General features: G+C 31.5%; 1 protein-coding gene across 1 annotated transcript in view; it reads right to left on the bottom strand.

The window, feature by feature from the left end:
* Positions 1-15,758, bottom strand: part of LOC130894867 (general transcription factor 3C polypeptide 1) — a 52,099-nt gene extending 36,341 nt beyond the window's left edge. Inside the window, exons 1-8 of the mRNA XM_057801882.1 lie at positions 15,307-15,758; positions 13,438-13,634; positions 13,070-13,206; positions 12,192-12,687; positions 10,935-11,106; positions 8,281-8,497; positions 4,192-4,740; positions 214-524 (exon numbers count right to left, since the gene is read on the bottom strand). Coding sequence (XP_057657865.1) covers positions 214-524; positions 4,192-4,740; positions 8,281-8,497; positions 10,935-11,106; positions 12,192-12,687; positions 13,070-13,206; positions 13,438-13,634; positions 15,307-15,661 — 2,434 coding nt within the window. The 5' untranslated portion in view covers positions 15,662-15,758. The remainder of the gene's footprint in view (positions 1-213; positions 525-4,191; positions 4,741-8,280; positions 8,498-10,934; positions 11,107-12,191; positions 12,688-13,069; positions 13,207-13,437; positions 13,635-15,306) is intronic.
* Positions 15,759-18,606: the final 2,848 nt, after the last annotated feature.

The raw sequence follows: 18,606 nt of genomic DNA, 5'->3' as shown, positions 1-18,606 counted from the left end.
ACTACTGGTCTTATCAAACAAGATTGGTGATTTAATCTGTGAAAAATATTTCTTTTTTTCATATTACTATTTAGTTGATTGTTCATTCTATTATGTACTTAAAAATTCCTTTTTGATACCACATCACAATTCAGACACGACAATAACGCTTAAATAACATAAAAAGAATTGGTTAAAATTTTTAATTAAAATAGCTATGTATTGAATACTTACCAGTTTCTATTTCTTTATCGATGATACATTTCTGCACTGTAAAAATTTCTTCAATCAAACGCATTTCATTTACGAGGTCTATAATAATTTGCATTCTCTTAGAAACCCTTTCAGTTAACAATTTAGACTTTGGATATTGTTTTTCTAATCGAATTTCAGCAGGAGTTGTCGAAACAATTATCTTAGTTGTTACATCTTGATCTACTTCATTAAAAACTACAGTAGGATTTGAGCCCATGTAATCTAATTTAGAAGTTTCGTTTGTGTCTGTAATACTTCTTTGTTCTTGACTTAAATTTGGTATGGACATCCTGAAAATAAGAAAATATTAGATTTGATACTATTTAATTGCTTTCTCAATACAAAAACTTAAGTGGTGAAAATGGTTGACCGAAAATTTCCGCAATGGCGTATACATGGTGGTGCATTTAAAAAAATTACCAACAAAATTCACAATTTCAAAACAACAAAATAGGAAAAATATAGAAGAAAACTAAAAAAAAATTAACACAAGTTGATGTTTATATTTTCACATTGATATAAAGTTGAAAATTTAAAATTGAAAATTTAAAGACAGATATATGAGGCTGAAGTAAATTATTTCAAAAACTAAGAACTACATCAAACAATACACCTGACAGTAGAGCATTATCACAAAGTTTCTTTAGAAACACAATTTAGCAAAAAGTTGAGCAAAATAACTGAACAAAAAAAATGAGGTGATTACTCCAGAAAACATCAAAATAGTTCACAAATTGGTTATATCTAATCGTAAATTGAAATTACGTGAAATAGCTGAGGCCGTAAAGATATAAGAAGGCAGTGTGTTTACAATCATGGATGAAAATTTGACCACGAGAAAGCTTTTTTCAAAGTGGGTGCAGCATTTATTCACAATCGATCAAAAACAACAACGTGTTGATGATCTAGAACAGTATTCGGCCATGTTTACACGTAATAAATCAGACTTTTTGCGTCGATATATGAGAATGGATGAAACATGGATCCATCACTTCACTCCGAAATCAAAATGATCATTATCTGAGTGGACTGTAGCCGGTGAACAACGTCCGAAGCGTCTAAAGACACAACAGCCACCTGGGAAGGATATGGCTTCAGTATTTTGGGATGCGCATGGAATATTGTTCATCGAATATCTCCAAAACGGCCTCATATGTCGAAGAACAAACCACTGTTTCATCAAGGCAATACACCGATTAACAAGTGGATGGCAACGATGGTTGAATCGAACGAATCACATTTCGAATTGCTTCCTCATCCACCGTAGTCCAGATCTGGCTCCCAGTGACTACTGGCTATTCACAGATTTTAAAAAATTCTCATCATCATCATCATCGTGTAGAAGGCGTAACACCTGTTCAGTTCCGGTTTCTCTGCAGTAGTTCCTGTGAGGTTGATTGCCAACTGTCCCGCCACCGTTTTGGTGGTCGTCCAACAGGTCTTCTTCCGTATGGGATGTTGTTACGTATGATTTTTGCTATTCTATCTGTGGTCATTCTGTTGACATGCGGGTTCCATTCTCTCCTTATTTTTCTCACCCATCTGACAATGTCGTCTGTTTCGCATTTTTCCCTTATGTCGGTATTTCTTTGTCTGTCATTCAGTGTGTAACCCGTTATAGTTCTTAGCGTTTTCATTTCTGTTGTTCTTAGTATCCTCTTTGTTACCGACGTTTCTACACTTGTTTCTGCCCCGTATGTCATAATTGGTCGCACAAATGTTTTGTAGATTCTGGATTTGCATGGTATACTGAGGTGTTTATTTCTTCAAATTGGTTGCTTAAGATGTCCCGATACTGTAGCTGCTTTGTTCACTTGTCTCCTCACTTCGTCTTCAAGGAATCCTGTGCTTGTTATTTTGCATCCTAAGTATTCGAAATACATGATTTGGTCTATAGTGGTGTTGTCTAGTGTTAACTTGCAGCGTAGAGGTTTACTCAGCTATAGTCATGCTTTTTGTCTTGCTTGTTAAAATTTCCATATTTAAATTTTCTGCGCGTTTGCTAAAGGCGTGTAACATTCTTTGTAGGTCGTCTTCTGATTCTGCAATGAGTACGGCGTCATCGGCATAGCATAAGATTTTAATTTTGTAGGTTCCCATGCGGTATCCTAGTCCCAAGTTTTTTACGGTCTCTACCAGTTGGTTCATAACAGTATTAAATAGTAGATGGCTAAGGCTGTCACCTTAGCGGATCGCCGACGTTGTTCCGAAGGCCTTCGTTAAGTCTATGAAACAGAGATATGCAGGAGTGTTATATTCAAGAGACTTTTCTACTAATTGCCTTGTTATAAATAATGCATCAATCGTGGACCGTTTTTTCGAAAGCCTTGTTGTTCTTCGCTGATTGGCATTATTGACGTTATGTGCTTAATAAGGTTAGAAATTCAGCTCAAATGAATAAGAAATTGCCGAAGCTGAAGTCTAATTTGAGCATTGGAATGATTGTATTGCTCTTGAAGGAGATTACATTGATGAATAAAATAGATTTGGCAAAAAAGTGTGTTTCTTAGTTAGTCACACGACTTATTGAGTGGTGTGTTAGGTAAAAGGTAAAGGATACCTGGTTAATACCTTCTGAGAAATTAGAAAATTGCACAAAAATGTATTAGGAATGTTCCCACAAAACCGTTTCAGTCTCATGGATTTAGCATCGCAAAAGTCTAGAGTGAATTATTTAATATATGCATATGGAACAACTACAATGCAGAGTTGCTACCAACTTACAAAACACTAATTTATAACGTGCAGTTATAACTAATAGAGTTATTCACTGGAGTCATTGCGAGATTTATCAGTAATCTTGATAAGGACTAAAACTAAAAAGTAAAAAATACGGTTTGAACTTCGGTAAAAAGTTTCTCAGTACGAAACCGAGGTTCCTAAAGGCTCCATCAAGAATAATATTAATATGCTTAACAAAGTTCAATATACTATCAAATGTAACACCAAGATCTTTGAATGCTGCAGGCGTTTTAAGCACTTTACTAGAAATTCAATAATTGAAATAAGAGGGTTAAGTTTTCTAGTGAAAGATAAGGTATTACACTTATTTCACTTTGAAATGTTGAGAAGTGCATTTTTATCGCACCAATCACAAATCTATATCATATTGAAGTAAGTGGCAGTAATCAATGTTCGATATGGAATGATACAGCTTCTAATCATCAGCGTAAAGGAGAAAATTAGAATTTAATCCTGAGACAATGTCATTTATAAATATTGAAAATAACAGTGGCCCAAGTAGTGAGCCCTGGGGTATTTCAGAAGATGCTTTAATTTCTATAGAGTTGAAACCATGGTAACTGTAAGTTTTCTATCCGTGAGGTATGACATAAAAAATTAGAAAAAGGTAAATGAATCAGTTAAACCAATGTTGGATACCTTGGTCAGAAGAATGCCATGATCCAAGTGATCCATAGCATTGGAAAAATCTGTATAGATTACATCAACCTGACTGCCGCAATCCAAGTGTGCTGCCTATATTGCTTTGAGCACATTAAATTCGAAGCCGTAGATCTACTAGGATGAAAACCATGTTGTTCATTACATATGGATAGTTTCACGTGGTGAAGAAGAACTTCGTAAAGCAAAGTTTCAAATACCTTAGAAAAGTTGGAAATAATTGTGATGGGTCGATAGTTTTCAATAACAACCTTATTATCTTTTTTAAAAATGGGACAAATTCGTCCAGTTTTCCATTTACCACATTTTAACGAGAGATTAAAGAGGTAACAGGTTTTTGCAAGAACAGATGCACAGAGTCGTAGTAGAAAGGCTGGCGACCCATAGGGACTAGATAAAACGTTTGGTTGTAATTTTTTGAGGCTAGTTAAAACTTCAAACTCAGTAAAATAGTATATATACATATATACTATAGTAAATATATAGTATAGTATATAGTAAAACTTGCAAACACAAGTTAGTGAAAAGTATTAAATAATATATAATGTAACTTACTTTTCATTTGGATTATTTTCCCTTTTAACCTCTGTGAATTCTTTTATCGCTTTTACATCACCTAAACAAGCTTTGAATAATGAAACTTTTATTTTCACATCCAATTCATATTTTCTTTTGAGGAAGTTGTCAGATATTGCCTTAACTTCGAGAATATTTAATGTCGGAGTGATTTCTAGTAACAACTGATTAATGTTAAATAACTGCTCAGTATTTAATAATACATATGATAAGTGTATAGTGTAGGAGCTATTCAATTTAATTTCAGAAATTGCTGGATTTTTGTTTTGTTCCACTTTATCTTCTTGTTCTATTTGTGCAACTATGAATTTGCAATTGGAAATATCTGGAGTTTTTATTGAGCAACTATCAAGTTGTAAATTTGTACTTGGTTCTGTTTCAATATTGATAGCTTGATTTTCTATTTTGTTTGCTACAGCCGCTTTTTGTTTTTCCAACATTTTCATTTTTATGGAAGATACTTTCTGAATAGGTGGCGAAGAGGGAGTTGGGTAATCGTCTGGTCTTTTCCAACAGACTGCTTTATACCTAAAAATATATATATAGTTTTTTACTAGTCACTTCATACTATTATATGTTCAATAAAAATGTACATATTTAAAACATTCTGAAGATGCTTTGAACAAACCTGCATGCATAGGAATCGGTCGACTGATCTTTTCACTTTTGTAGAAATTAAAAGACAATTATCATTTATTGCTAGGCTTAATTTTATTACTTATTTTATTTATAATAAATGAATTATACAAATCAAGTTGTTTTATTATTTGCAGCAGAAATTTTTTCATATTTTTTTATAACTTATTTGCAGTATTTTATGTATATATATATATAAAATCAATTTCTAAGAAGACCTTTTCATTTGTTTTCGGCAGATCTCGAAACATTTTGGATATGATTAAGTGTATATAATAGTCCAGTCAAATTAGTCCTTAAAATAGAAGTAAGGTTACATACCATAGAGCTAAAAATTGGTATGAATGTTCAGAATACTATTATAAATGAATTGTGAAAAGTCCCCATCAATCTCCCTTGTGCAAAAAATTTTATTGATGATGAAAGTTTGCAAAAATAGGTTTTTAGCGTTTTTCATTTCAGCTAAACGGTGAGTTTTACAGCAAAAATAGTTCAGGCAAAAATTGTAGATCATCCGATTCTCTATAAAAAATGTATTCACACTTTTTTTATCATAAGTATTGCCATTTCCGTGATATAGCAGTTGAAAGAATTGAAAAAAATATTTTATTCCTAATATGGATACGTTTCCACACCACCTATGAGGTAGTGTGCTTTTTTTAACGTGATATCCCCGGTACGCCTATTCCACAACCTATTATGATCCTATTAAATTCAAATTGAGTATTGAAAATGATGAAAGCTGTGCAAATTATGTAATATATAAATGAAAAAATAATTTGGAAAAATTATTCTGTTTCTTTTTCGTACCAAGCTTGATACAAAATATGTTGATGATCCTGATTTTTCTGTAATAATAATTTTATCACCATACTCCAACTTCAATCCCATTTTAATGGTTCTGTTATCTATTGTTGATTTTTCACAAATATTCAATTCGTCTAATGTGAATTGACAATCATCGTTTTTTTCAATATACTTAAATATTTCTCTCATCGCAATATTTGTAGCTTCATCTTGAGGACGACCGACTTTACCCCCAGTGGTCGGTTTCAAAAAAGAATTGTATCAATCGTTATGACACTTAGCCTCGGCAGCGACTAAATCATATTCAAATTCAATTCGAGCAGCAACAGCTTTGACTAAATCATCACAACGAGTTTTAGGTATAGTTAGAATACTGTCTTTGAACGAAAGTGTAGTCACTATAAAAATCATACGTCGGTACTGCAGTGCTTTTTTCTTCTCCAACTCTTCATTTAATTCATTGCCGCAAAATAAACAACACTGATTGAAGCAAAATGTAGCTGCACTTACTCGTACTCAAGTTCAAGGAGGACTCATTTTTGATGAACCAGCTTCTTCTTGGCGCCGTCTTTTTCACGATATCAATACTACTTTTTCGACACTGCACATGAATTTTTACAAATGTCCGGTCTTTCACGTACTCCAAAAATTCATCACCTCTTTCAAACTTGCATCAATTAATGCTTTCATGCTGCGATCAACAGTAACAACTCCACTTTTAGTCAAAAGTTGTCTACAAATAAAGCAGAATTGTGACATTTTTTTTAAAAACAGTAAAATGCACAAACTTTGTTACAAAATATAACCGATAGCCACGAGTTGTCACTACGAAGCAATGCTTATGACTAACCGTATTTTGTTGAGTATGAGACCTTTGAAACGGAGCAGATATACGACCATCGTCACGCTGACAATTGAATGGAAGACATGAGATGTTACTTAAGGCCATGCGACTAAATGAAAATGGGGGCGGAGTTTTTGACGTTCATTTATATTCTAATAATTTTATAATTTGTATGTATAAGACATGGGGACTCATATGTTTACTCGTATAACTGTTCAAAAATGTATATAAAAGTACATTAAGGTGCATATTACGAATAAAACATTTTTTTTTTCAATTCCTTCAACCGCTATATCTCGGAAATGGCAATACTTATGAAAAAAAGTGTGGATACATTTTTTGTTGAGAATCGGATGATCTACGATTTTTGTTTGAACTATTTTTGCTGTAAAACTCAACATTTAGCTGAAAAACGCGAAAAACCTATTTTTGCAAACATTAACCATCAATAAAATTTTTTGCACAAGGGGGATTGATGAGGACTCTTCACAATTCATTTTAATAGTATCAACATTCATACCAATTTTTAGCTCTATGGGAATTTTTGTAACCTTTGTAAGTTTTATTTGACTGAACTATAAACAAGTCTCTAACAGCAGTAGTAGTCAGTAAATAATCTGATGTCATTCAGAACACATCAGGATAGACAAGTAAATGGTGAACTTAAATAAATTATGTAAGTGTTTAGTCCCTTCATGAGACAGGCAAAGACTCTTCTGGGTAACTATAAGCAGAGTACATCTGCTGAATGTATCAACGTAAGTAAGAACAATCTACAGGAGTTCTCTTGGGGCACTGTCGTCTCAACAAACACCTGAACACGTTAGACTTAGCAGATAATGTTTTGTTGCACAGAGGACAAAACCTCTATCCACATTCTCTCGAAGTATGAAATACTACGAAACTCAAGAGCACTACAGCTGGGTGCTTATGAAATAGAAGACGAACATCTCTGACAATTGAAGCCATCCTACATTTTAGACTTTTTAAAATGAGTGGGATTGATGGATCACTGGATTCTCCAGTATAGCAGCAAGTCCTTTGGGTCCGAGTGTATATGAGACCCCCAATCTATATATACATACACGTTTTTAGTAATAATTAAGTGAATACTCAAGTCTTAGCGGAAAATTGAGTAAAAACTGAATAGTTTAGTACATAGTTCATCAACTAAGTAAGAAATATTGGGTATAATTTCACCGCACCGTTAAAAACTGTTTAAATAAATAACAAAAACATTCTATTTTTAAAGAAGTATAGTCTTCTACCTAAATTAACAATTGCTTTTTAATAATGAGCCTGACTCTTCTCCAACTGCGATATTAGGTCCTGCGATTGAGGTTAGAGTTAGTAAAGGAGAAATTCTTCATATTAGTTCATCCCATAAATGTTAAATCTGGTTTACGTCGTGACTGCATGCTGGCCAATCTATAAATTGTATCTCAGATTATGAAGGAACCACAGCCATGAACAGTCCTTTCCTCAATGTAACAAATTACTCTCCTGGTGTTTAATACAGTTTCTTCATTCTGTCCTTATCAAGGAGGTATATTCTGATCTCCTCTGAGAACAGAACAAAGCCCAATCGGGTTCAGGTTACTTTCCTACAATTTTATTTTCACTGTCCACTTACTAATAACCCCTCCTCATTTTTCATGGAACTGTTGTTGCAGTTAAACTGCATTTAGACGACGATTTCTTAAAGACGTTTGCCTTTGAGAATATTTTTTTAGAGACAGTTTTTTTTAAATAAATTCATTTACTTGTTAATAAATACTTACACATATTTCCTTTGCTTTCCATCATCAAATTTGGTAAAATCTATAAGCGCTTTTCCAAGTAGTTTATTCAAAGCTAATCTCGCAGTATTTTTGTCAATCCCTACGTTTAGTTTGATTTCATTACCAAAGCAACCTTTATCTTCATTTGATCGGATATATTGGTAAATATCTCTAATAGTATCTGCACCGTACATCTTATGACCAGAAAGTTTTTCTTCTGCAATAAACAAAATATACAATTATATGGATATTCCGATTCACATAAAGTTACTGTATTGCTAAAGGTGAGCCACGTTCGAATGAGTACATGGTATATTTAGTTAGTGAGAACGAGGAACTAATAATACATTAGAATAATTATTTTAACTTAAGCAGCAATCATTTTACTGCATCCAGCATTAAAAAATTATCACTGGAAATAGCGCATAATTTAGAACATAGGGCCACTTGTAGATATAAGGTAAGAACAAAGTAAAAACTTATGTGAACAAATGATATAGCACTGGATAATGGTTATATTCTGATATATTTAGACTTAGTATCACTTTTTACTAATATACTTAGAATTTTAGTAAATAACATCATTAAGAAATATGGGAGATACCTATCGGCACACACTGATATACAGTATAATTTGATTATAGATTCAATTGATTACTTGTTTGGATTCAGTTACTTTTCTTTTAATGACAGACTCTACAACTGGAAGGCACAGCCACGGGAAATCCTGCTAGCCCAGCTTTGGCAAATTTACTGAAAGTTTGAAGCAACTACCCTTTCCAGTTAACCAGCAAGAGAGCTGGTTAATAAAATTATAAATGAGAGCAATCATAACGTAATACAGGTACCTCGAAATGAAAGTAAAATGTATTATAAATTTCCTTACATTACATGTTTCATAAATTCATCTAATTAGATTTTGCATCTGATATCGCACCTTCGCTCAAATAGTGTCAACAAACAGAGTATCGTTTGTAATAAGCGTTTTAAATTAAATCGAAGTTTATTTTCCACCTTTTGGATGATAACTATAAAACTGACAAAGTTACCGCAATAGTAACTATTTACATGACATTATTCAAGCCCAGAAATTTGAGTTTTCTAGTACCAAGAGATTTTCTAATTTTTTTGACTTATAACACTCTTTGAGCGGAGGTGCAATATATCATTTTAGTGAAAAAAAAAATCCAAAAATGTCCTTCAGAAACCGGGTTCTACAGTGGTGTTACCGTATAAATAGTCAATCTTGTCTAGTTTAATAGAAGTAGGAGTAGCAGATCCTCTTGAGCCTGATCGTAATGACCAATATATACATTGCAATTATCTATTAAAAGATAACTAAAACGGATTTCACAGAAAAACTTTCTGTAGTTTATTGGAATGATTTGAATATAGACACCATGAGTATAGGTAATTTAGCAGACACCGTAAAGGATACATTAAAACAAATCTTTTATGAACCACCAACCAATTAAGACTAATAAACCCAATATTAAATAGTTTAATAACAAATTGCAGAATATGAGAAAAGATGTAAATGCAAAACATACACGTCTGCCTCTCAAGTAGGTCTTGCAAATATTGCTCTAGGTGGTATTATATTGGACAGTTCAGAAGAGCATCTGCCGTCTGTGCTCTAAGTTGTACAAGTTCCTGGTTAACTCTTTATCACCTATAAGTTGAATTTCTTTCCTCTTTATTAAGTTGAGTATCCTCAGGGTATGCTTGGGAGCAAAACTCCAAATTTGCGAACAATATTCCAAAGATGGACGAATCTGGGGCTTGTAGAGGATTAGTAGCAGAGTATACTGCTTTTTAGTCTTAAAGGGAGCTCCAAGTTTTTATGAAGCAGCTTTGACTAATTCGGCCACATTACTATACCAGAACATATTGCTCTCAGCCTCAACACCTAACAAGCGATGCAGGTGATATTTTATGTCCAGACAGGACCAAATCCTCAGCTTTCAGTACCAGTCTTCTTTATAAAAACAGCAGCCTTCGTCTTTGCTATATTAAACTCAATCAGATTTCTTCCACCCCATTCCAGAATGTTTCTAAGATTGGTATTGATGATGGTGATATGTTGCTGCCATGTGCGATAGCAGAGTTTATAGGGCAGCTAATTTGAACGACGACACCAGTGTGCTATCGTCGAGGAAGCTATAAATCGGGTTTGCCAACATCCATTAATGGATAATAGAAGAAGATATGATGAAATTTCGATTTAAAAACTTTGTAAAAGTCTTTGCTTTTAATTAATTACAATTATTAATTGTACAATACAATTAATTAAAACAATTAAAGAATTTTAAGAAAAACTAAAAATCTGATCTTGAAATGAGTAAACATTCAATTAATTACATTTTTTTGCGAATGTATATATATATATATATATATATATATATATATATATATATATATATATATATATATATATATTATAATCAGAAGATGTGGTATTTATATTTACGTTGTATTAGCTCTATATACTATACAATAAACTACTAATGAAACTATTTATAATTATTTCCATTGATTGACTGGCTCAAAATCTGTATTATAATGATGAATGTTTCTACAAATTGAACCTAGTTTTATGTTTCCTTGTATATTTGATAATATCAGAAAATTTCGGGATAACAAACTTTGATTACCTTTATCTTCCTCTTCATCTGGATCTGTCTTTTCTTGTGCTCTCCAATATGCCATGGGATTAACATAAGGATCTATAAGTTCATAATAAACTAACTCTTTCTCAACTTTGGTCTTCTTAGTTTCATATTCAGAACGTGTGGCATCTGGATAAAAAGTTCTATATGGTAGAATCTAAAATAATTGGAAAGTATTGTAATCTTTTTCACAAGTGCATAAGAAATTAAAATTTTTGTTACTACTATTTGTCGTCTTTGAAAGGTTTTTGAAGTTAGAAACATTTACAGATTTCATCCAAAATGAGTTTACCTAGAACTTCATAAACTGTTACATATACAACCTTGTTAAATGGTATTCAGAATCTTAAAATATGAAAGAAGGTTTGGTTATTTTTGATTAATTTTCCATTGATGTTACCATGTATTGAGTCTTAAATAAGATCTAGGGTTCTTCAAACTTTGCAATTGTAACAAGTGCCCTCCTATATCAAGAATTCTTCTACAAGTTGTAATAACCCTTCCGGATCTCTACAGGTAGGAAACCTTACCTTTAAACTGTGAATTTCGCCACAATTTCTTTCAAATCATTAGAAGCAAGGCTGGCGATCACAATACGGTTCTTATTTTGTTACGTACAACTGTCTTAGAATAATTGATTGTTTGTCAAGTTCAAGAAAAAACTGGTCAATACTAAGAATACTTAATCAACAAACAAAAAATTTTCAAACTTCATTATATATAATAAAGTGTTAGTAATAGACATAGTTTATGTTCCCAAACTTTTTTCCTTCAAAATACATTTCTGCCATATTTTCAAAACTCGTCAAACAATATGAAAATGAATTCTAAACAAAAAATTTACGTAGACCTGACCACATTGGGAAACCTTGATATAGTTCTTTGAGACAGTACACTATTAAAAAACCAATAGGGAAAACCAAGAAAGAAAAATTTAGACCAGTTAAATGAGTTGGGAACAAAAAAGAACAGCCTAAAAAGGAATTGAGAAAAATGGCAAATTCAGAAGATAGTGATGTAAATAAGTACAAGCGGGACATGAACTCTTATCAGACTCATGAAAAGGTATAACAAAAAAAATAAGAAAGAAAAGAGGCCTTGGGTGGAATGGTAGAAAAGGTGTTAAACTTGTTATAGGCGTTAAGTGGAATGTACCTTGAATGAACTGAAACTTACTAATGTAAGTTTAGATATTTAAATTCCTGATATTTTTGTATATACATAAATGTCTCATTTATTTACCTTAGTAGTTACAAATTTTTTAAATTCGGGGTTCTTCAATAACTTATTGACACATTGGATATTATCAGAGAACAAAGATTTCAATAATTTGCTATATATTCTGCAGTTTGGTTGGTTTTTTATCACATTTATAATCTGATCAGCTATGCAACTTTGTCGAGATCTTATATTTGTGTAAAAACGTTTCAACTGTATGAGACTCCCGGTTTTATTGTGGTCCAATAATGCAGACTTGATTATAAACATCTGAGTAGAAATGAGATTGTTGAGACACAAATTTTTTTTATAATGAAATATGCTTTTCGCATCAATTTTAAATGCAGCTGTTATAGACATAGTCCCTTGTGTCAATTCTCCTAATTTTCTAGATCTGCCTATTCTTTCTAGTATAGAGTAATCCATATTCAGAAGTTCTATACATGGGTCAGCTGTATCTTCATAAAGGGCTTGTATCCTCATGTTTTGACTAGCTACTATTACTAATTTTTGGCCATATCTGAAAATAACAGAAATTCAACTTTTTGTTTTAAATGTTTTTATCACTTCATATTATAAAACAAACCTATCAGCAGGTTGTGTTCAATATAAGCTAAAAAACTAATGTATTGATCGAAGAAATATTCATATTTCTTATTCATATTTTGGCGTCATGATCAATGTTGCATGTAGAAAAAATCCTTTTGTTTTATAATATGATAAAGTATGATAAAGTGCATTTAAATACTTCAAGTACATTAAAGACTAATCCAAATATTCATTGCATCCACATGATGCTAAGATACAACAGACATAACATGTTGACATTATTTTCTCTTACTACTATGTGAAGCCTAGTTTACGCTAAAAAATATCTACTAAATAGAATTACTGTATCTCACCTTTCTTCTGCTTCATCTAATGATAAACTTTGAGCAATCGATGTTATATTGATTCTCTCCTTGAAAGTGGAACAGGAGCCAAGAATTGGTGATGCATTTACCAAAGCTATTGGATATATATCTGGTGGAGCATATGCCTAAAAATTTTATAAAAATAATATTTTTTACTTAGCAATACAGGTTTTTAGCCAAGATTGTTAACATGTAACTTGAACTGCTCAAGTACCTGATGCAATATTTTCTATAAATTTATCATTTTATTTGTTGTGTTTTTCTATGTTTTCAATTTCCGTCTATTGGAGTATTTCGATATTTTATTTCTTGATTCTAGGTGTAATTAAATGAGAAACAATTTAAATAAGACTCACCACTTCCATAACAACACCAATTTCAGTGTGCAAATAGTCAAACACATTGTATATAACTAATTCAGGCCTTGGAACAGGCAACTCAAAAAATTGAAACTGGTCTTGACTTACAATAATATTCTCCCATATGAATCTTTTTAATTGCTTATCTAGGCAAAGCGGTCCATCTAATGCAGTTAAAAATCTTTTCCAAAATGCTGCAATACATAAAATTATATATTAGCAATCAAAAGCAGGCACGGTTTTGGCTTCTCACTTTGGGAGAAGAGGTCACGAATTAAAATTGAAAAAAAGAAAGAGAAAGTAAAACTGTGATCAGAACTTTCTATATGTAAATTTTTCTGATCGAAAACCAGTAAATCCATATAAAGAAATAAAAGAAATATAAGATACTAGTACATGAATTTCAGGCACTTTGTTCAAACTGTACTAAACCTTTGATGCTTCCCTAAAATTTTTCCTGGAAGTAAGGGGACCTCCGTGAACCCTCCTTGAATTGCGCCTTATTAAAAGTTATATACTAGCGCTCAAAAGTATTTGGCAGTCTAGAAACGTACTTCTTAAAAAAATTGATTGTTGGCACATTTGGTTGATAACTTGCTGCACATTTTAAAATCTTAACCTCATTCTTGAGCTCATTATTCTTTAAAAGAAGCTTTAATAAATTTTTAATACTTTAACCACTAATTTTTTCACAAATTTTCTATGTTCATTCCAAATCTGCATATCAGACTGAACCCATAAGTCTATCAAGACTCTGTAATAGTCTTGTTATAATTTTTTACATTCATGTTCAATTCCATTTCCTTATACAAGTTTAATAATATGATAGAAAAGCATTATTTCAACTTTGCACAGAGTCTGAGACTAGGCCTTGCTTAAAGGTGAATTCTGAATCCATTAAATGGCTTCCAGAATGCACCGATCTATTCTCTAATAAGTTCTTTCATTTAGTCCTTCTAATTATACTTAATATTAAAGTGTACAAAACATGATAAGCTTTAATAATTAATTTTTAAATCTTTGTGAAAGGTTACTGGGAAAGATGCTTGATAAAGCCTACTTCTTTTCTGTCCGTAATCTTAACTCTATTTGGAGAATATCTTTAGGTTATACTAGAAGATACTGAAACTCCAAGTAAAAATGGAGAAAATGTTCCAGGAGAATTTCCATGTAGATGTACTCAAGAAGTGCAGACATATTTATCATCAGAAGACATATCAGATCACATGCCCTTTCTAGTGCAATTTTTAAGAAATGATGATAAGAAAAGTAAATATTATACAAGTTTAAATAACTACACAGGTTTTAAAATTACTGTAGGTTTACTGGAGTCATACATAGTAATTTATAAATTGCTAAAAATAATAACGCAACATTTAAATTTGGATTACCATGACTTGGGATATAGATTTGGAATATAAACACAAAAATTCATAACACATTACAATGAAAGAATAATGTCTTTTAAAAATAAATCTTAATCAAAGCAAGGCAACAGAATTTAAAATTACACTGAAAAAGTAACAAAACCTAGTGAACACAAGAGTATTAAATAAATTGTTTGTCGTTCAGCGCCGATTTTGGTGTTGCGCAGTTCATGGATCTGGATTGCCCTGTAGTAGATCCCCTACAGCATCATCAAAGGCAACTTTCTTTTGAACCTGTTACTAGCTGGAACTACCACATCCACATCAAAAATAAGATGCTTTTCCCCAAGCAGTTGGTTTTTACGACTCATCCACCATTCAAGATTTGTGTTGAAAAGTCTCCATTTGATAGTCAAAAAGCTTACAATTTCTTAACAGTATAGTCTATAGTTTGTCTCGAAATCTCATTCAATAAGAATTTTTTTGTTCATATACATACCTTCAATTGTAATTCCATCTAAACCTTCTAATGCAACTTCATCATTAATATGAAAATACATATCTTTGGAATTGAAATTGATATAATTGTTTTTAAGTTCATCACTGAAAAACAAATCATATGATACATGCTCTCGAGTATTTAATATAAGGGTTCCATTATCATCTAATTTTTCTACAAAAACTGTTTCTCTACTTATTTCCTGACCACTAGTTTCTAGTTTAAGAGCTTTTTTTAAAGGTTCCTCCACATCAATATTTGATTTACGTTTACGAATATTTTCTTTGATGTATTTGGATCTTTTTATAATACGTTGATTTAAATCTGAATACTTTGTTTGTAACCTTTTACCCATTTTAGTTTCAATATATTATAACTTTAAATTATTTCTCATTTTAACTTAGTACTTTTGTTATTGTATCTACATAAATTGTCATACTTCAATTAAGACCGTGGTTTAAAATAACTTCGCGTTTATGGTCTCTTACTTTTTAGTATACGGCTTCCAACATTGTGACTTGTTTGAAAATATATGTATTAAATACTTTCTCAGATGATATAGATCACCTTCATAAGGCTAAAATAACAAAAAACAACTGTATTTCTTATTTTTGGATTAATTTTTGAAACTGTTTTCCTCTTCCGAAGATGAAAACTTTTCTGACGAAGACGTTTTGGATTAATGTTAGAGAAAAAGAAGACTCACTTTGGACTAAAAACGCATTGTCCAGGTCTTATTGACGCGGTTTAATCAACATTATGGGGATTCATGACTGTAGATAAAACCTGGACCCACCACTACACTCCTGAAACGAAAAAAACGGCCAAGAGTTCATTGGAGACAGCAAACTTACTCCGAAAAAGGCAAAGGTTTCTTCGGCCAGAGTAGGAATGGCGCCCATTTTTTGGGATAGTTATAGAATCATTAAATTTCTTTGCAAATGATATTTTAAGAATGCTTTTCCATCAGATCAATGCACCTTCTTACACCCCAGTGATCGCCATGGATAAAATTAACGAATTGCATTTCGAATTGGTTGACCTCCCACCGAATTGACCAGATCTGTCCTCCAGAGACTTTTTCCTGTTTCCTAACTTACTTCAATTACAAGATATATATATATATATATATATATATATATATATATATATATATATATATATATATATATATATATATATATATATATATATATATATATATATATATATATATAGAGAGAGAGAGAGAGAGAGAGAGAGAGAGAGAGAGAGAGAGAGAGAGAGAGAGAGAGAGAGAGAGAGAGAGAGAGAGAGAGAGAGAGAGAGAGAGATATTGTCATTAGACGAGGACATTCTCGCATACGTAAACATCTATTTTGATATTTTGACGAGAAAGACGCCAATTATTATTTGGAAGGTTAGTGCATTGATGTACTAAGTTTATAAACTTAAAAGGAGACTATGTTGAAACATAAAAATTTTAATGCAGCATAAATTTCTTGTTTCTTTATTAGGTCGGAAACCTCTCAAACAACCCTCGTAAAATCAATTCATGTATATCAGCATTATTTTTCAAGTTCCTGGTTGAACAATAATAATTTTAATCTGTGCTACTATGTATATAATACAAATGAAACCGGTCGAGACTATTTTTAACTATTCTAAATAATTCAAGTCTTAAAAGGTATTGAATCTGTAAATAGAAATTTGGATAACATGCATTTTTATTTGTAAGTGACTAATTAAAAATGAAAGTAAATGGGATACAATATCAAGAGATACCGATATCGTCGAAGGAACAATTTGTCTGATGACTACATCCATTTTTTATGAAACGTATATTACCTATAGGGAATAAATTAGGAGATAAGGACACAATTATAGTTTACTTAGTTATTTGTAGAAGATAAGAAGTTTATTATTAGAATAATTTACGGTATTTGCTCACCCATAAACTCTAAAAATCCATAAAATAAACAAAGTACAAAAATTTAAATAAAATAAACGTGATATGATGTTTTTACTAAAAAATATTGAAAGGAAAATAAACAATTTTCTGTCTCAACATAACCCAGGTAACAAACACTCTGTCATCTTTTCACGTCATTATTGGTAATATTTCGTCGGTAACATTCAGTGACCAAAAACTGACGTCATTTGTGGTCACTTAATTACATCATTTTTCACATAATCCGTAAAACGTGATTATGTCGTGAGTTAAATAATTAAATTCACAACTTTGAAAAACTATTTATTAACATAAAATATAAATAATTAAAGTGGTTTCAATAATCTAACTACTGATCTCGTTGAATATTAAGACTATATATGACCATCTATGCAAGTTTTTACTCTCTTAAATACTAATTATATTGTATACATTATATTTATGGTCGTCACGTCAGATCAATAAAATAAGTAATTTGCGAGGAAATCGAAATTCATTATTGCCTCGATTCTCCTGCCCTCTACTCGCATTGGAAACGCTCCCGCCAAAGAGGAGTATTTATTACACTAGAACTCGCATGTAAATAGACAATCAGAACATAACATTTTTATTAAAACATTGTTTTACAAATTATATTGTATATAAATTATTTATAATTGTAGTCATATATAAGAGATTGTAGTAATGGATGATCTTCTGTATATTGGACTGTAGGAAGAACTAGAAGAAGCTGGAGAAATTGTTGCAGAGCTCCATTGAATTGTTTTAAGATAAGATAATACAACTCAGTAATGACGAATTTTAAAAAATATTTTGGCTAATCAAAGAAACTTTCAGATATGTTTTGACATAATAAGAATATATGTGAACGTAAAACTACAGTGGTAAGGAATAGGGCTGGGCAATTATCAAAAAATATAATCGATTATCGATTATATAAAATAATCGATTATTTTCGATTAATTGATTAATAGAAAATAATAAAAAAAATCGATTTATCGAAAGTAATCGATCAATCGAAAATAATCGATCAATCCAAAATAATCGATAAAACGGAAATAATCGATTAATCAAAAATAATCAATTTTCGGAAATAGAGCTTGAAAAGAACGATTGTGGTTTGATTCTTACAAAAAACAAGATAAAGAGCGGGTATACCACTAGGAACATACAGAAGACATTATGGTTTGATTCTCAATAAAAACAAACCAAATAATGAACCTACGGAAGATATTTGGAAGTAAGATTGTGTTATTGAATTATATTGAAATAATTATTCAGAAAATAAATTTTTTAATCGTTAAATTGACTATTATATTATTTGATTATTTTAACGATTGTACGAAAAATAGTGTGTATGCCATAGCCGC

The sequence above is a fragment of the Diorhabda carinulata genome, chromosome 6 (genome assembly GCF_026250575.1).
Source record: "Diorhabda carinulata isolate Delta chromosome 6, icDioCari1.1, whole genome shotgun sequence".
NCBI classification, from domain to species: Eukaryota; Metazoa; Arthropoda; class Insecta; order Coleoptera; family Chrysomelidae; genus Diorhabda; species Diorhabda carinulata.
Note: the sequence above shows the minus strand (reverse complement) of the source record. Positions and strands in the feature narration are given on the sequence as shown.